Below are 19,498 nucleotides of genomic sequence, written 5' to 3' on the forward strand. Positions count from 1 at the left end.
GGCCGAGGCGGCAGCCGAGAGCAGGGCTCCACGCAGCGGTCCAGAGTTCCCTGTCCCGCCCCGACTGCGGTCCTGCTGCCGCCGTCCTGGGCGGCGAGCGGGAAGGGGCCGAGGCCCTCCCTGCCAGGAGGGGGCGCTGCGGGCGAGGCGGGCGGCTGCCGCTCTGGCCCTGCCCGGACTCACTGTCCAGAGTGCGGCCCGGTGAAGGGAGCCGCGCGGAGTCGCTGCCTCTGCCCGCCGCCCTCGCTCGCCCGCCGTCATGTCCGTGCCCGTGTCGGGCCCCTTGCGCACCGAGCTGGCGGAAGCCGTAGCCCAGGCGCGGGTCTTGGTGGTGGGAGCCGGCGGCATCGGCTGTGAGCTCCTCAAGAACCTGGTGCTCACCGGCTTCAGCAACATCGACGTGGTGCGGGCCGGGGCCGGGGCCGGGGCGGGGGCCGGGGCGAGTGAGGGGCCGGAGGGCGGCGGCGCAGCGAAGGCCGGGGTGGGGTGGGGGGGCACAGGGAACGGAGCGAGGGCCTTGGTGGGCCGGGGCGGCGGGGCCGCGGCGGCGCCGTGGCGGGGAGGCCCCTCCCGCCCGCCGCATTGTCTGCGTGTTTTCAAACTGCTCCCGGCCCGCCAAAGCTGCCGCCAGGCGGCCGCGCCGCCCCTGCCGCCGGGGGACGGGCTCCGCCGCGAAGGGGCCGCGGCCTCCACGGGGCCGTCCCGTGCGGCTTGCTCCCTCCCGCGGGCCGCCCCGAGTGGCAGTGCCGCTGCGCCCGGACTCCCCGCCGGGGCGGCCGCGGGGAGGAGGAGCGGCCGAGGGCCGCCTTTCCCCACGGAGCTATGGCCGCCCGCCTCCCGGGGTCGGGCCGCCTTCCCGGGGCAGCTCGGCGGGGGAGCGGCTGCGCCTGGGAGCCCGCAGGTGAAATCTGGTGGGAAACTGGCGTGTTGTGTTCGCTGCCCGGCGATTGCCCGTACAGCCTTGGCTTTGCCTAGTGCCGCCTTGAGTACTGCGGAGAGTGGTCTGGGGATGGCTTGTGCGAAAAACAAAATACGTGGGAGGTGAAGTGTATTTTTAGATACCCAGTTGTAAAACTGCCAGTCTTGAAGTCCGGTCGCGACAGCTTCCCGCGGGCGGCTGCTTTCACTTTTGCTTCGTGATGCTGATCTCCGAGTGCGTATAGGGAGGGCAGGACTGAGAGGGTCGGGATGAGAACGCAAGAGACAGAAACACCATTAGCAAAACTCGAGTACCGAGTTTCCAAACCTTATTGCTTACTGTCGTTCCAAAAGTACAGGGTGTGAAGAAACGATGGAAGTACAAATGCAGCTAGAGCACAGGTCTGGTTCCTTGAATGCGTTTTCACTTGCGTGTGCCTGGCCAGGAATCTCACCGGGGAGCGTTGTATGGCAAGTTGTAAGGGTTGCTTTTCCCCTCGGACTTGCTGAGCAGAGCGTGTAAGAAACAGCTTTTATCTGAAACGGTTGTGAGGCTGTAGAAGGTGACAGCCTTGCTTTGTTGTTCATGCAGCTCAGCCCCTTCTACTCAGATAACTTTTAGGATGTGCTTAGGTGTAATCCAAGTTGTCCCTTGGAGTTCAGTCTCCCACTGCAAGCCTATCCATTTCCAACACTGTATGAGTGAAGCAAACATCAATAGAGGAGTGGAAGTTTGCATTTTCTGCACTGATTTTTTTCCCAGCCTGTCATTTGTGTACTCCTACGTTCCAGTACAATAGAGGTGAATACCTCCTGACTTTCCACTTAGTCATTAGGCATAAATCTCTTTGGGATGTGCTTATGGTTTCACTTCCTGTAGTTTGATTTTTTTCGGTTTTCTTTTTTGTGTGTGTTATCTTTCAAGGCAAACATGGTTGGACTCCATTAACTTAAGTACATGTTGGATCAGGGCCATCTTCATTTAAAAATATCTTTGGCAGTGTTTTATGCAAGACAGAAATGTTTTGATAACATAGGGAGTGGGTGGGCACAAAACCGGGGCCAGGGCAAAAAGAGAACTGTAACCCGAGGAGGAAATTTGCTGTGGCAAGAAGTTGATTTTGCCAAGGTTGTTGATTTTGTTGAGGGCTTTCCATGGTTATTAATTCCTAACAAGCATGAAGACCTGGAAGTATTTCCTGGTTTTGTATGTAGGTCAGGATTTTGGAAACCAAAAAGCATCTGGTGGTTTTGAACACCAGACGACCCAGAAAGGTGGGATTGCGTTAAGCACACCTTCTTGAAGGGCGGTGCTGTTGTCCTCCTGAATGAAGGACAAAATCCAGTCACTCAAGATCTGAGTCTGAATTAAAATCATTAATACCTCTTCTCAGGAAGTTCTGAGGCCTTCCCTTCTACCTTGCAAAAACAGGAGCAGTGTGAAAGTTATTTTAATACTAAACCAACTAACCCATGGCACCGAGCACCCTGTCAAGTCTCCTCCTGAACACCTCTAGTGATGGTGACTGCACCACCTCCTCGGGCAGCACATTCTCATATGTGGAACTTCCTCCTAACCTCCAGCCTAAACCTCCCCTGGTGCAGCCTGAGACTGTGTCCTCTTGTTCTGGTACTGGCTGCCTGGGAGAAGAGACCAACCTCTGCCTGTCTACAACCTCCCTTCAGGTAGTTGTACAGAGCAATAAGGTCACCCCTGAGCCTCCTCCTCTCCAGGCTAAGCAACCCCAGCTCCCTCAGCCTCTCCTCACAGGGCTGTGCTCCAAGCCCCTCACCAACTTTGTTGCCCTTCTCTGGACACCTTCCAGCAAGTCAACCTCCTTCCTAAACTGAGGGGCCCAGAACTGGACACAGTTAAATCCTGATCATTCTTAGCTAGATGGATGCTTCTGCTGAGGTCTCAGTCTTAAGTATTCTCTCTGGAGAGAAGCTACCTTAGCTGCTTTTGCTCATGATAATATTGTTTGCAGTTGTAACCTAAGGACTTGTTATTTCCAGTTAAAATACTGCAGGTTTTGTGGGTGGAGGATGTTTTAACAGAGTGATGCACTTCATGATTTTCACTTGAGGTGTTTTTGGCTGTGGACTAAGCAAGTTTGGGAAGTAAGCAGTGTAGGAAGGGAGGTAAAAATATGTTTGCATGCAGATGCCATTTTCATGTAAAGATACAAGACCATGAGTAGTTACTAAGGATATCTCTAGTTAACAAAGGTCAGCAGTCCCTGCTTTATGATAGATTCCTAAACCATTGTACATTTCCTGTTTGCTCTATATTCCCACATGCTTTTATTTAATGTTAAACCTTTCCAGCTATCACAGTTCTTAGTATATCAAAAGTTAATTAAAAATGCCCAGAAACCAGGAAGTTCAGTCTTGAAGCTTGGATGTTGCATGCAAAGGATCTAATCTTCAGTGGGAAATGTGTGCCATCCTTGTTTCTCTTCTTCAAGTTTGGTTACTGAAATGAGAAGTGTGTGAGAACACCCTGGGTAGGTCATGTTTAAGCTTCACGCTGCACAGCCAGCCTGGTAGTCCTCTCCACAGAGCTGAAAGCATTGCTGTGTTGAGTGTGAAAGCTTGAGCTGTGGGGATTTGGGAGAAAAAACTCTGAGGCTCAGGAAAACTGTCTCCTTCCCCTCCCAGTTCAAAATATTGGGGTGAGGAGAGGACTTCTAAATAGAGTGGTTGATTTGAGAAGCTGTTTAATTAAAGGAAAAGTAGGGGCAACAAAGGTAGGAATAGATCTTCAAGTTCCCATTAACTCTTGTTAGTTGATGTGGTGGAGGGCAGAGACGTTTGCAGCGGTGGTGTTGATGTGCATACATTAATAAAGAGAAAGGTGGCCCGTGGGGAGCTGCAGGCACGGCGTCCTCTGGGGCTCTGCATGGCAGCAGCTCTGTGCTTTGTGTTTTTAGGCATCTTGGTGGCATGGACTTTTTTATTTTTTTGTAAGTAGACTTCATAATTTTTTAACATGCACTTAGGCAGTTAGTCCTGAGGGCAAAGGGTAAAAGCTTTTGCCCTGCAGTGCGTGAATGAGATGGCAACACAGCCCTCAGATGACTGATTCAGTTGCTCAAAGCCACGCTCACATATCAAACGGGAGGAGTGGTTTGCTGAGTGGCCTTTCTTGGACATCCATGGGTTCAAAGAATGGGTTGGGTTGGAAGGGACCTTCAAGATCATCCAGTTCCAACCCCCTGCCATGGGCAGGGACACCTCCCACTAGCCCAGGTTGCTCAAGGCCTCATCCAACCTGGCCTTGAACACTTGCACCTTGGGGAAGCACAGTACAGAGCCAGAATTTGGGGTGGTCAGTCCCATGCAGAGTTTGGACCCATCTAGAGGGATTTCTGCAGTTTGTGTCCTGTGCTCCTGGTGAATTCTTAACTAAAGATCTTTCTCCTACAGTGAATAAGACAGTCAGTGACTTTCTACCAACTGCTCTGCATATGTGTCTCAAAAATCACGTGCATTTTCAGCAGGGACTCTTTCTTCAGGAAGTTTGTTGTCAGGGAGCCCTTAATTTTTGACCTACAGTCCAACTGTTAGCCCTGATTGAACATGTAGGGATTCCTGAAGGGGATGAGGTGATACTTGTGCCTCTAGGGTTGCTTGCAGGTCTGAAAAGAGGTCTATAAAGTTTATGCATTTTAGTCATCAGACTTGCCTCAAATTCTGTTGGTGACTTTGTTCCTTTTGTTGCTGTCCAAGTGAAATGGCTCTCTCCTGTGTTTGTAGATTGATCTGGACACCATCGATGTCAGCAATCTCAACAGGCAGTTCTTGTTCCAAAAGAAGCATGTTGGAAGATCAAAAGCACAGGTGAGGAGAAAGTCAAAGCTGAGGCCTTACTCAATATTTGATGGGCAGTGTTAGGAACCTCTCATGGTTTTGTTTCTGCCTTCAAGAGGTAAATGTTGGTTGGCTGTGGCTGTCCACATTTCATTATAGAAATACTTGGGTCTCAAGCTAGTCAGCTTAATGCTTGACTTGTATCAAGTCTGTGTTTATAAGGAAGGAAGAAATAATGCAGGGGTTTTGTTTTCTTGGTTTTTATTTCTAGGTTGCCAAGGAAAGTGTGTTACAGTTTCATCCAGAGGCTAACATTACAGCTTACCATGACAGCATCATGAAGTATGTTTGCTTGGGTTTTAATCTCCAGTTAACATGGGTTTGTGTTCAAATGCTGTGTTACTGAAATGCTGCAATTGTGTACTTTAAGACCTTTGCAAAAGTACTGCAGTAAAAAGAACCAGCTGTAAGAGTGAGTCTGCACACCGCTGAGGGGCACTGAGGGTTTTGCAGGAGTTCTCTGAAGTGCTGGTAGTAAGCTGTAGTCATCTGCTTGTGCCTATTTTCCATTTTATTAGCAGCATTTAGTGTGGAAGTTTTTGCACTGTAAGGATGCCTTGCTGTCCTGAGCAAGGATTAGATTAAGAGAAATGGGAATGTTAATTCTGTGATTAAAAAAACAGTCCTGTTTTGGGGGGGGTGAACTGAGTATCATTTATGTATGCCCCAGACTGTTCAAATTCAGTCTGTGTGACCCACAGCCAATGAATAGGGTACAAGATGATGTAGGTTTTCATTAGCTTCAATTTGTATTTGTCCAGTTTCTTGAAAACTTCTGGTTTGGGACATTCAGGTTTGAACTATAATGTCACTGTTAACCACCGACTGAGTGCATCCTTCTCCTGAAAGTGTAAACCCATTAATCCTGCTTCCTCTTTGCTCCTTCACCACCTTCTTCAGGTCAGAAAAATGCAAATTAAGGACCCTGAAGTGTCAGGATTTTAAAATCCTCCTGTCTGGGCTCCTGAGGGCGTGGAGGCACGATCATAACCAACTGAGCTATCACAGTGTAATCAACCATCAGCGCTCTGATGAGCTGTGGTAATTACAGTGTGCAGAGTTTAGTCTCAGCTGATGGGTTTTAGGGTCAGTTACCACAGCTCAGCCAATTTACTTGTTCGGTCAGAGCAGTACAATGGCCTTTTCCCTCTCTGCCTGTTTCATTGGTCAAATTAGTGCTAATTGCAACAGCTTCCTTCCAGCAGCACAACATCCTTGCTTTCGCCCCGCTTTAAAATGGGCAGAAGACAAGTGAGGCAGTTAAAGGCTAGCAGTAAAGTTATGATCTGTGTAATTTAGCCCATGAACATCAGGCCACCCTTTGCATGTGTGCAGTTTCTGTTGTGCCATAAACCTCAACCACTTTGATACACCTTTTGTCTTTGTTTCTTTTCCATGTAGCCCTGACTATAACGTAGAGTTCTTCCGCCAGTTTACCTTGGTTATGAATGCTCTGGATAACAGAGGTGAGCTTTGCACTGTGGGTTTGTGTTGGAGATCAAAATGCTGTTGCTTCTTCGTAGAACTGGAATGGGTTCCACTCCTAGTCGTGCTGCAGTGTCAGTGAAATAATCCTCTCAAGCCATCTGTGGTTTGTGTGCTTCTACTAGAAAGTGTAGTTGGTGCTTCGAAGGTAAAACATTTACTGCTGTGTTGCTGCTCCCCAGGAGAGTGGAGTCTGCTATGGATGTATTTTGTGTTAATTGAGGGGAATGGATTGAAGCTTGAGGAGGGATTTAGACTGGAGATTAGGAAGAAATTCTTGACAGTGAGGGTGGGGAGACACTGGAACAGATTGCCCAGGGAGGCTGTGGATGCCCTCTCCCTGGAGGTATTCAAGGCCAGGCTGGATGAGGCCTTGAGCAGTCTGGGCTGGTGTTAGGTGTCCCTGCCCATGGCAGGGAGGTTGGAACTGGATGATCTTCAAGGTCCCTTCCAACCCAACCCATTCTAGGATTCTATGAAAATGGACTTTGCAAAAGGCATGGTACTGTGGAATGAGACAAGGCAGATGAAGGATGAATGTTTGCACGAGAGGCTGGTTTGCGTATGGAGAAGTCAAACTTCTGTCTCCTTGGTTTGCTGATGATTCCATTTTGCTTTGCAAACTCTTGATCTGCAGCTGCCCGTAACCACGTGAACAGGATGTGTCTGGCTGCTGATGTCCCTCTGATAGAGAGCGGAACTGCAGGCTACCTTGGACAAGTAACGGTTATTAAGAAGGTGAGGTTCTGTCTCTGTCACTTGGCTCTTTTAGACAGCAGGCACTTGTGCCTGTTGAGATCCAGTTACAGTTCATCTGGCAACAGCGCACAGTGGCAGGAGCCTTCACAGTGTGACAAGGAAGTGTTTGCCTTTTCCCAGGGAATGACAGAATGTTATGAATGCCATCCTAAGCCAACCCAGAAGACTTTCCCAGGCTGCACTATTAGAAATACACCATCAGAACCTATCCACTGCATTGTGTGGGCTAAGTATTTGTTCAAGTAAGTGATTGCTGTCAAAACAAAAAGGTACTCTGGGTCACTGTCCTGATTTATAAACCTGCAAACAAGAAGAGGACACATGCTGTCTGGGTTTGGTTTTTGGTTGGTTGGGGGATTTAAAAACAATGAATGTTAATTATAGATAAAATTCCCCATTCTTTAACTTGGGTTATGGGGGGGTTGGGAGGTTAGTTACTACTTAGGCCTTGCTCTAATACCACAGAAGATCAGAAGTGCTTTGGCACAGCAGTGTGGGGTGAGGTTACTTTATTCTTCAACACATTTTTCAGTGTAATGCATGTGTGGATGTAACTTTTGCTGGGTTGTTGGAGGCTTGTAAGCAAGGCATTCAGTTCTGCAATGGAAAGACAAGGCTGGGTGAGCTGTGGAGCGAGTTACCAGAGCTGGTTTGCAACATCCATGTTTGTATTGCACATTTTGTGTTGTCAGTTCAAAAAGCATGATATATGAAGAGGCACTCTGACAGCAGAGCTTCTAAAGTGGATATATATCCATTAGGAAGTATTTCAGTCTCTCACCAAATATGCTGAAATTCCAGTGTTGTGTTGTTCTTGATCATTATGTAGCCAGTTGTTTGGAGAAGAAGATGCTGATCAAGAAGTCTCTCCCGACAGAGCTGATCCTGAAGCTGCCTGTGAGTGTGATACAAGCTGGTAGCTGACCCTGTTACTGAAATGTTCCCTTGCAGAGACTGTGGCTTGTTTCTGTGATGCCTTAATGTTGCAGAGTCCAGCTCCATTTACCTTTAAGAGGATTCCATTTACCCTTGGACAACAAGACTTTGAGATGTGTTAACAGTAGTTTCACTTTCAGAGCCTCGTGTGCAGTATGCATAGTTTAGTTCCCTCATACTGCTGCTTATTAGATATTTGCAACATTTTCATGGGGTTTAGTTAACTTCTGCATGGAGAATGTGCACAAGATCTCTTCAGAGCTGCATCTTTCAAAGAGTGGTATATAAACTCACTGCTGCTGGAATGCTTGGTGGCAGACACAGTGGTGTTGAGCTAAGCAAAGATGGCAGGGGGCTGCAGGAGGGCCTGAGCTGGAGCTCACTCTGTAGTGAGCACGCTGTCCAGTAATGCTCTTTAGAGCCAGTGGACATGGATGGTGTGTCAGGGAGGAGGAGTCAGCACACCTCTGGTGAAGAGAACTCGGGTCTGGTATGGCTCTGCAGGTCCTCTGAAGCAATTCACAAAGCTGAGGACAAACATCTGTGGCTTACACTGGTTTGAATCTGCAGAAAGCACTCAAAAAAGCTTTTTGTGAGGAATCTGAAGGAGCTATGCAGCCATGGGGAGGAAAAAATAGTGAAAGACTTGAAGTACTTGCACTGCTTAAATGGTAGCTAAATGGTGATTAGAGAAATGTCTTGGAGTGGGGGTCAGCATGCCTGGTTAAGTCATTAAGAATAATCAAATGAGGACTGACTACAAAAAGTAGTGGAAAGTTTCACAACACAATGGCTGGGCAACGATGTCTGGTGCAGATAGATGTGAAATGATGCTCTGATGAAAGGGAGGAAAAGGTCACAAAGTGATGATGTTGATTTGTTGTATTCAGGCAAGATGTTAATAGATAGTTTTATGAGAACATCACCTGCTGCTCATTAAGAGTCATGCCAGCAGTGGCTGGATGTGACTGGGAAAGAAACACAATGAATAGCATCTGTGTGTCTGGGGTTTTACTATGCAGGAAGAACCAGAGGAAAAGAAATTGATTTATTTTTGTGCTGAAGTTCTACCCAAACTAAGCCTCCTCAGCCAGGGAAAGAGACTACTGAAAGGGGATGGTTAGACATTGATGAAACCACAACGTGATGTGGAGAAAATGAACAGGAAACAGCTGCTCACTCTTTCTGCAAACAGGAATTAGGTGACATCAGGTTACACTGGTGACTTGCAAACAGCAGTGGGCACCCTGTGTCTGGTTCATCTTGGTGGGTGCAGTAGAGCCATTTAATTTTGGTTAGTGACTCTAGAGGAAATATTTGGATGTGCTTGTCCTTTTTTCTTTTATTTTTAACTAAACTGTTGTTTGACACTTTATTAACAGGGGAGCCAGCAGAAGCAGAAGCCAGAGCACGAGCATCCAATGAGGATGGTGAGATCAAACGTGTTTCGACTAAGGAGTGGGCTAAATCAACTGGATATGACCCAGTTAAACTGTTTACTAAGGTATCTTCCTTACCCCCAATAAATGTCTTTATTTCAAGTGTGTGAGGTGAAGTCAGAACCCAGTTTGGACCCCTAATGCTAGCCATCAGTGATGCAATTATGTTGTGATTGCCACCAATTTTGCTGTAGGGTTGGTCTTCTGCAACACTTGCTTGTTTTGCAGCATTCCATCTGTGTCTGCACAGATGGCTTCAGCAGCTTGGCCATATTGTACAGAAAACACTTTATTCTCATTATCTGTAATATGAAAAGGGAAAGCTGAGCTCTCTATGAGCTTGCCTGGGCATGGTCAGAATCAATCTAAGCACCTAAAATCCATCAGTCACCTTCTGTGCATCATCAGGCTCTGGTGTAAGAAAATGCAAACTGCTGCAGGAGTTTTCCTTCTAAAGCAGTTGCCAAAAGTGAATAAATAGAGGAAATGAGCTTAGAATGTGATGTTGATGAGTAGTAATCACTTCCCTTAGCAAATTCATTGGCTGGTAGGTAAGAGTATCTCAGGGGGAGCTGTAATGGTGGCCTCAGTAGGCACCTGAGCCTACTCTGCACTGTTGTGTCTTGATTTTGGTTTTTTCCTTACTTTTCCTCACTTTACTGCTCCTCAAATTGATCAGATCTGTGCCTGCTTTGTGCAGTAAGGATTGGGGAATGGGAAATAGGAAGCTCTTCCAGTCCTTTTCCTGTGGAGTTGGATTTTTATTTACACTATTGCAAGTATTTTCAAGGACAGCAGCAAAACCCCAATCAATCTAACACTTGTTTTGTCAGTTTCACACCAAATGTAAAAATAGTTCCCTTTTTCCCCCTCTTTAATGGTTTTTGGGTTTGTTTGGTTTTTTCCTTCTGTTTCCTAGCTTTTCAAAGATGACATCAGATATCTGCTGACAATGGATAAGCTGTGGAGGAAGAGAAAGCCTCCAGTGCCACTGGACTGGGCTGAGGTACAAAAGCAAGGTAATTGTCCTTCCTCCCACTGTGTATTTGAAAGTCATACCTGCTGTTGGGTGATGCAGCACTGCAACACAGGCATCTGCTCACTCCCCCAGCTGGGTACTGGGCATGAACACAGCAATTCTTTGCCATTCCCAAGGACTTTACATTTTTTTCTCTGTATAGAAAATGCTGTTCTAGAACTGGGTTGTTGTTTGTTATTTTAGACAGCCACAAAATTAGGGTCAGCTTGTTCTAGGAGACCTTACCATGAACACTGATGCAGCTATCCTTGAAAGCTGAGCTCTGCTGCAAATGTGAATTTGCTGCACTTGTGCCTGTCTAGGTGGTTGATGTAAGTCCAGCTGTAGACACAGTTTTAAATGCAGATGTGTTGTCCTGGGTTTGGCCTTCTGTAGTTCAGTGTAAAAAATATTTGGTCTTGCTGAAACTGGGAAATTCCTTTAGCTCCTGGAGAGAGCTTCAGTGGGGTTTATAGGTATTCCTGACACTCATTTTCTCTTTTTCTTTTCCCAAAGAGAAAAACACATCTGACCAGCAAAATGAATCCTCTGCAGTCTTGAAGGATCAGCAGGTTCTGGATGTCAAGAGCTATGCACACTTATTTTCAAAGAGTGTTGAAACCCTGAGACTTCACCTGGCTGAGAAGGGTGATGGAGCAGAGCTCATATGGGATAAGGTCAGCTTGCCAAACACACAAGAAGCAGTTGCGCTCTGTAGTGCAAATATCAACTGGATTCAGCTGAGAGAGGAAGTGTGGCTTGCAAATCAAATAGCAAACAAGAAGCCTGTGCAGTAAAACTTCCTGCAGCTAACATTTTAGGAACCATGTTTTGCAGACTTTGAATGTTAAATTGTTCCTTTGTTTTTGTATTAAATTCTTGCCAGGATGACCCTTCTGCAATGGATTTTGTCACTTCTGCTGCCAATCTCAGGATGCATGTTTTCAGTATGAATATGAAGAGCAGATTTGATATCAAGTGTAAGGATAAACTGCAACCTTGTTTTATGTCAATGATGATAATCTAAACTCCTTACTTGCTGTTAAAAATCTTCCATACTCTTGCTTATTTTGCAGCAATGGCAGGAAATATTATCCCAGCTATAGCTACTACTAATGCAGTCATAGCTGGTCTGATAGTGCTGGAGGGGTTGAAGATTTTATCAGGAAAAATAGATCAGTGTAGAACGGTAAGTGGGACCGAGACACTTCTGCTTTCTTGCTCTTTCTTTGGAAGTCACATCTCTCCTGCTTTGCCTGCTTTGTAGTTTTACTGTCTCTCACTTGTTGCTTCAGTAGATTCTGAATGTACTGGGAACTTTCAGCCACAATGAAAGAGAAGTGGAAGTTTAAAGGCTGATTAAACTCCTCTGATTTAATACAAAATAGCTGCTGGGTAGGAGAGAGAACCAGGCTGACATCCCTTGAAACACCTCATGTTCCAGGGTTGCTTGGCAGTAGCTGTTCAACCACACAGGCGTCCTTGAGGACTGGCTGTGGTACTCACTCCTCTTCAGCAGGCATGTCAAAGAGGATGAGGGACAACCTGTGAGAAGAAAACAACAAATGTGCATGAGAAAAGATTTACAGCTGCTGTTACTTACAGAATAACTTGGTTTATTCTTGTCTGTCTCAAGATCTTTCTGAACAAGCAGCCAAATCCCAGGAAGAAGCTGTTAGTTCCTTGTGCTTTGGATCCGCCAAACCCCAACTGCTATGTGTGTGCAAGTAAGCCCGAAGTGACTGTGAAACTGAATGTGCACAAAGTTACTGTGCTCACACTCCAGGACAAGGTAAAGCTGAAATATTAGCTACAGCTTTCATTGTGATTCTAATCCTGTAAATCAGTCAAGTTAGAGGTTTGCTCTGCGTATTCTGACTGAGCATCAGCTGTTTATGGTTGCTCTGCATTTGGCCTTTCCCTCAGCTCTAGGAGCAGCCAGATCAGGCAGTCTGCTTCTTGCTCTTCTATCTCCTGTGAAAGAATGTTCTCTGACTTTTGTGGTGGCTTCAGAGCCTGGTCATATGTAACAGCACAAGCTACATTTGTGCTTCAGTTGTATAGTTCAGTAACCACAGTACTGTGGCAGAGTCACTGATGGAATTCTGTCATGTTATGACATATGTTCAACAAAGATTTTCAGTCTGGACCTGTGGGTTTTGGACAGTGAAAATGTGATTATTTTGTTCCTGAAAGTGGGGGGGAGGAAGTGCAGGCTTTCAGCAGATGCCTGAAAATGAGCCTGGGCCACAAAAGTCAAAATAGTTCAAGGTTCTTTCTTTTCTAAGTGGTTTTAACCAGCTATTGATTAAATAATCCTATTCATCTTTTCAGATAGTGAAAGAAAAGTTTGCTATGGTAGCACCAGATGTACAAATAGATGATGGAAAAGGAACTATTCTTATCTCTTCAGAGGAAGGAGAAACAGAAGGTGTGTATACTGAAGCTTTTTAGATGGGAGTAGATAAAAACTAGGGGGAGATCAAGCTGTAGAGAGGATAGCAGATGTTCTGGTGTTCATCCTGTAGAGCAGTATTCAAAGTGAACTGGACTTGCAAGTACTTTGTGACTGAGTAGGAGTTAGTGGTGTCTGCATGCCTGCTTGTGCAGTTCAGCTTTCCTATCTGAGTGCTTTTCAGCTGGAGTGTCAGGATTCCTTTCAAAAAGAGGTACTCAGCTATACTGAATGCCTCTCTTGGAGTGTCTCCTTCGTGTTCCTTTTAGGATGCTTATAGGCACTGCTGTCAGACAAATGTTATCTCCCAAATGCTGAGCCTAATGAGGTTCAGCAAGAGTAACTGTAGAGTCCTGCACCTGGGGAGGAACAACACCATGCACCAGTACAGGCTAGGGGTTCGCCTGCTGGAAAACAGCTCCATGGAGAAAGACCTTGGTATCCTGGTGGACAATAAGTTATCCGTGGGACAGCAGTGCGCCCTTGTGGCCAACAAGGCCAGTGGTGTCCTGGGGTGCATTCAGAAGAGCGTGGCCAGCAGGTTCAGGTTTTCCTCCCCCTCTGCTCTGCCCTGATGAGACCACATCTGGTACATCGTGTCTAGTTCTGGGCTTCCCAGTTTAAGAGGGACAGGGATCTGCTGGAGAGAGCCCGATGGAGGCTGCGAGGTTGATGGAGGGACTGGGACATCTCTCTGATGGGGAAGGGTTGGGAGACCTGGGGCTGTTGAGTCTGGAGAAGAGAAGGATGAGAGGAGATTTATCAGTGCTTACAAATATCTGAGGGGTGTCAAGAAGGGGCCAGGCTCTTTGCTTCTCTACCTAACACTGCTGGAGTACTCATTTCATCACCTGGATTCAGGTGCAAAGGAGCTTTGTTACAAGCTGTATCCATGCACTTTTTCCCTCTTCCTAGCAAACAACCACAGGAAGTTATCAGACTTCGGAATTCGAAATGGCACTCGGCTACAAGCAGATGATTTCCTCCAGGACTACACACTCTTAATCAATGTGCTGCATAGGTAAGGAACTCCCAAATCACTCTCTGTGTGTAGAGTTGTAGTGCAGTTCCACAGACTTGGAATTTCAAACTAAGGAATAAAGCTCAGAGGCTAAGCTGTGGAAAGAAAGTGCAGAGTCAAAAAGGAATTGCTATTGTTTTTGGTGGATTGAGAGAGTTTCAGGGAGTTGGCTTGGGTTTGATTGAGCTGTGGTGGTGGTTTGGGGGTGGGTTGGTTGGTTTTGTTGGGTTTTTTAATACAGAGTAAAAACTAGTTGTGATTTTATTCTTTTCTTTTAAACATCAATTCCTAATGAATTTATAGAGCTTAGGGGGGTTGGTTTGGTGGTTGGGGTCTTAGGGTTTGGGGTTGGGGTGGTTTGGGGTGTTGGGGTTTGGTTTTCTGGGTGTTTTTTTTAAGTACAGAATAAAAAGGAATTGTTATTTTTCCATGCATTTATAGAGTCGAGGGCTTTGGTTTGGGGGGTGTGGTTTGGGGGTTGGTGTTCTGGTTTGGCTTGTTGGCTTTGTTGTTTGGGGTGGGTGGGTGGTTTGTTTTACAACAGTAACCGACAAAGTTTATTTAAATAACTTGTCTTTACACAACATTTTTCTTCCCACAACATAAAAATGCACTGCAGCACCATATTTGCTTTTGGGGCAGCCAACAAGTGAGAGACTCCTGTTTAGCAATAAAAAATGTAAAAGGAAGGAAGGAAAAACCACCCCCCCCAGTCTGCTGGGGCAGTGAGTCCTCTGCATGAGTAGCTGTGTTCAGCTGCAGCAGCACAGCTACCAGGCACTTGGAAATAGGCAGGGGGTGTGTTTAACCCTGCATAATCAGATACATATTTTATACACTAAACACCCTGTGCTTGCAGTCAGAGCAGGAATCTTGCAGTCACAGAATGCCAGGCTGGAATGTGACACTGAGGGAGAGGTAACCCCCAGTAATGACTTTTTGTCTCATTTCTAAGCATTTTAGGTCATGGCACTGGGTGAAGCAGTGTTTATGGATAGAAAAAGCACAAATTCTAAAGGAGGACTGAGCAGATTTTCCCTTTTTTCCAGTGGTTTTCTTACCTTGTGTCAGCTGCAGGATGCTCTAACACTGGAATGCTGTACTTTGTCAAAAAGCCAGGGGGGTCCTTTTCACCTAGCTGATACAAGCATCTCTGTTTGTCTGCAGTGAAGACCTAGAGAAAGATGTAGAATTTGAAGTTGTTGGTGATACTCCTGATGGCCCTAAACCATCAGAGCCCGCATCAAAGAACATTACCAATGGTAGTGATGATGGAGCACAGCCCTCGACATCAACAGGTAAGTAACAGGATCAATAGTGAAGCAAACAAAGGAAACGTTCAGTAGTGTAGTCCCAGTCTGCAGTGTCGTGGCTTGGATTTGCCAACATTAAACAAACAGCATTTAAGTTGCCTTAAATAAGATCATTTGTGTATAAAGATTAACACTAAATAGAAAAATGCACATTGGCAGTTGGGGTAAAGTAGACATTCAAGATTGTTCAAAGGTCCAAGCCCCCTGCAGCCACCAGGGAAGCCTCCAGCTGAAGCAGGCTGCCCAGGGCCACATCAAGTCTGATCTTGAATGTCTCCAGCAGTGGAGCCTGAACCACATCCCTGGGCAAACTGTGGCTGTATTTCACCACCCTCATTGTGAAGAACTTCCTCCTGATACCCAACCCAAACCTGCCCTGCTCCAGTTTTAGAGCACGTGAGAAGCCTGTCTTATCCTGACCTCAGGACAGCTCGGGCTGCTCCTGCAGCTGAAGGGCACAGACTATGGGCACATGCTCCGAAATGCATGTGGTGTTAGTGACATTCTTCTGTCTCAAACCCAGTGGGCTCTTCTGAACTAAAGCCATTCTTTTGCAGCTCCAGAAGAAGAGGATGTAATGTTTGTTGAAGAAAGTGAAAGTTCTTCAGGCAAGGCTGATGATGACAAGGAGAACAAAAGCCGCAAGAGAAAGCTGGAAGAGAAAGAGGCTGTCGGGACAAAGCGAGTGCGTGCTGAGCAGACAGAAGATGAGGATGAGGAGGATGAAATTATAGCATTAGACTGAGCATGCAAATGCCCCTTGACAAAATGATTCAGTTTATGGAATTCAGTAACAGCAGATTCTGTTGGGATGTGAAAAATGTCCAGAACTAGACTGATTTTAAGGCCTTTTTTCTAAGTGAGTACCAAACTAATTTGTGTCTGTTTCTCTTGATGATAAAGCTCTCATCTCAATAGACTCTTCCAGAAGCTTTTCCATTGATTCCATATATTAAATGTAGTAGAACTATAGTTTATAAATGCTCACAGCTAAGTATTTGCTTAAACAGCCATGAAAAGAAGCATGTTGGTTTAGTGTAAATACATTTTAGGTATAATAAAATAGGAGAAGAAAAACCCCAAGCCTACTCTTGCTTAGCAGAGGGCCGTCAGCCGATGCCCAGACTTTCAGTAACTACTTTTTTTTTTCCCTTTTTCTTCTTTTAATTTTGGTTTGGTTTGGTTTGCTTTATTTTTAGTTTGTTTTTTTTGCTTGAAGCAAAGTCTTTTGTGCCTAGTCCTAAACATTTTTCACACCCTGAACAAGCAAAGAAGAAAATTCAGTAAAGAGGAGACTCCAACAAAGCGACCGAGTGCCCTGCTCTGGCAGTGTTCTCCAAGCTCAGCTGGCACTTTGTACATTACTGTAAAACTGCTCTGATTGCCTCAAGGTTTTCAGCTCGTACTGCCTGGTATGTCAATGTAAGAAGCAAATTTTTGTGTATTGTTACAGTTTCAGGTTATTTATATTTGATGTTTTGTAAACTCAAGATACTCCTACACTGTACATCTGATGGACCAAATAAATGACATCTGAAATACTTGCTACATTTGCTTGCACAGTCCAAGTTGATGCTGGCTGGTGGGATTTTACACTGTATAGCCTTCCAAAATGACTGTATTATTTTCATTTTTCTAAGCATAACCTAGTAGTACAGAACTTGAGCTTCACTTGTTTGAGGTGAAAGGGGAATTTTTTTAATAAAACTTTTGTGAATGTTCTTTTTGGTTGGACAATCAGTTATTGGCTTTTGCAGTCAGAGCATTTGTGAGACCCCACCTCGCATGCTGCCTTCAGTCCCCGGCGTAAGAAGGACACAGAGCTGTTGGAGTGCGTCCAGAGGAGGCTGCAAAGATGATCCAAGGGCTGCAGCACCTCTGCTGTGAGGGTAGGCTGAGGGAGCCGGGGGTGTTCAGCCTGGAGAAGACCGAACCTGAAGGGATCCTACAGGAAGGCTGCAGAGGGACTTTTCCTGAGGGTGTTTAGAGACATGACAAGGGTGAATGGTTTGAAGCTGAGGGAGAGCAGGGTGAGACTGGATCTTAGGAAGAAGTTCTTCAGTACAGGGGTGGTGAGACTCTGGAATAGGCTGCCCAGGGAGGTTGTGGATGCCTCCTTTGTGGAACTGTTCAAGGCCAGGCTGGATGAGGGCTTGAGCAGTTCAGTCTAGTTAAGAGTTGTCCTTGAAGCAGCTTGCAAATGTCAAGCAATTGCATCAGTGACCTCCAAGCTACTGCAGTTCTCCATAGGTAGAACTACACAGGTAAGTGTCTCTAGATATGAAGAAGCAGTTCCACAGAAGTGCTACTCACACTGCCTGATGGTGCCAGGGTCTGTGTGCAAGTCTGTGGGGGAGCTTAGAGTTTTGCACATCTAAACAGTGATGAGTGGAGATAGCAGGAGTGTCCTGGGGAAGAAGAGGGGCTAAGATACCTAAACAGAAGCTTAGGAAGGGACTAGGAGCTGTGGATATTACAACCTTCTCTCTGTTCCCTTTGTACGTAGGTGGACATGGGAGGCGAGTGAAGATGTTGAGGTATGCCAGAGACACAAGAGCACAGGCAAGTCTATGAAGGGATGTAGGTGAACATGGTAGGAGGAACCTGGAGGTACTGTATCTAGTGGCTGAGGACTAGGGCAAGTCCTGCAGCAGTGGGAATGCTCTATGGGACAAGGGGTGACAGGATTGCAGCATTACTGGGGGTTGAGAGGTTACAAGACGGAGAATGCAAAGGATGCAGAATACAGACCTATAGGAGACTGCCCTGCACTAGTGCCATTGCTTATGGACCAGCTCTCTGCTGCCTGCAAATCTGTTCATTGCTTTCACTTCACAAGTGTGACCTCTGGAGTATCATTTAATATGGGAAACACCAGGAAATGTAAATTTAATTGGTGTTCCCAACAAAACAATGTCCTCCTCCTCCTGAAATGATCCTTAGCAGAGCTGCAGAGCGTTGTCTTGGTGGCTCAGGAGGTCAGCACAGTCTGCTCCAAGAGGTGGATACAGTGCATCTGCTAGTTCTCACCAGCAGAGAATAAGGGGTGCTAGAGCAGTCTGACCCTCACACAGTGCTTCCTGTTTTCATGAAATGCACCAGAGCTGCCTTTTTTCCTTTGCTGGATGCTGGTTTGCAGCATTAGGGCTTGCTTCATATCCCCTCAAGAAAGATTGTAGCTCTGGAGAGCCCCAGGTGGTTTTTCTGTTTCCAAGTCTCTAAAGCAAGAAGCTTGATAATCTAAGACCTCCTTAAAAATATGAAGTGGGAGTCCTGCTAACTGAGCTGGCTGACTAAATCGTGTATTTGTGCAAATGTAGTGGCTGCTGCGTGAACAGACAGGGATTATGTCCTGTGAGGGCAAGTAAGCATGACTAAGGCCATGGGCAGCCTCCAGAGCATGAGCCAAGAAACTGCTTTTGGCCAGAAGTGTTACTATCTGAAATATGTCAGAGAAGTGGAAGGTGAGACTGTAGAAGAAATCAGATCCATAAATGGGGTATTAATCACGAGAGCTTGCACATCTGTTGTCTGTCTAACCTAAGGGGCTCACAAAGTGCCTGTTGTGACTGGAATCTCGCAGGGTCCGTCCCAACTGGTATTTGTGTGGCACAGTGAATAGCTGCGTTTGCAGCAAAGAGGAGGAAGAATGTCAAAAATGTTAAAGAGCGTTTTACTGCAGATTTAGAGTGAGAAATGACCTGTGAGCCTGCAGAGCAGTGCTAGTCAAAAATGCTTGGAATAGTTGTGCCTAGCAAGGGCGGCCCTTGGAGTACAGTGCGCTGTGTCCGCCAGAAGATGGTGCCCTAAAACGCAAGCGCTAAGTGCAATCTGGAACATCTGTGATCGACTGCGAAGGAGGGGGTTTGAAACCCGTGCCAGAACAAGGTGATTTGCAAACAAATGGCCCGAGCCCAGCCACATAGTCATGGCCATACCTTGGATTCCAAAAAGGCTGCTTATACTTAAACAGCACAAGCTAGCATGCAGGACCCAAACAAGCAAAACAAAGCCATAAACCACGTGGCAAAGAAAAGGAAATTCAGTCACTCTTCCCAAACCAAAAACACTCCTCAGCATCATTTTCTGTATGAAGTTCACACGGGGTTTGGTGGTTTGTTTTGTTTATTTTAATATGGCTTAAAACAGACCAGAGTAAAATACACACACACACACATATATATATGTATTCCTCACCAATCAGTTCTACAAGGGGAAATCAGAACAGTAAATCCCTGGGTAATAATAAATCTTCTTTACCTTATGGAGTTCACAGGGTCA

General features: G+C 46.1%; 1 protein-coding gene across 2 annotated transcripts; it reads left to right on the forward strand.

The window, feature by feature from the left end:
* Window positions 1–202: 202 nt before the first annotated feature.
* Window positions 203–16,939, forward strand: UBA2 (ubiquitin like modifier activating enzyme 2). 2 transcript variants are annotated; one of them, XM_068161660.1, is made up of 17 exons: window positions 203–403; window positions 4,678–4,761; window positions 5,003–5,073; window positions 6,193–6,257; window positions 6,914–7,014; window positions 7,156–7,277; window positions 7,865–7,932; window positions 9,354–9,475; window positions 10,330–10,429; window positions 10,945–11,105; window positions 11,315–11,408; window positions 11,505–11,617; window positions 12,065–12,220; window positions 12,763–12,859; window positions 13,799–13,904; window positions 15,072–15,202; window positions 15,775–16,939. In XM_068161660.1, the coding sequence occupies exons 1-17, from the start codon at window positions 260–262 to the stop codon at window positions 15,960–15,962; spliced, it is 1,923 nt and encodes a 640-aa protein (XP_068017761.1). In that variant the 5' UTR covers window positions 203–259; the 3' UTR covers window positions 15,963–16,939. The 2 variants fall into 2 exon arrangements, with proteins under 2 accessions (XP_068017761.1, XP_068017762.1); XM_068161661.1 differs by lacking the exon at window positions 203–403 and adding an exon at window positions 822–901.
* The last annotated feature ends 2,559 nt before the right edge of the window (window positions 16,940–19,498 follow it).

The sequence above is a fragment of the Melanerpes formicivorus genome, unplaced genomic scaffold (assembly GCF_026170545.1).
Source record: "Melanerpes formicivorus ecotype bairdi unplaced genomic scaffold, bMelFor1.0.p_v2 SCAF_59, whole genome shotgun sequence".
Lineage (NCBI taxonomy): Eukaryota > Metazoa > Chordata > Aves > Piciformes > Picidae > Melanerpes > Melanerpes formicivorus.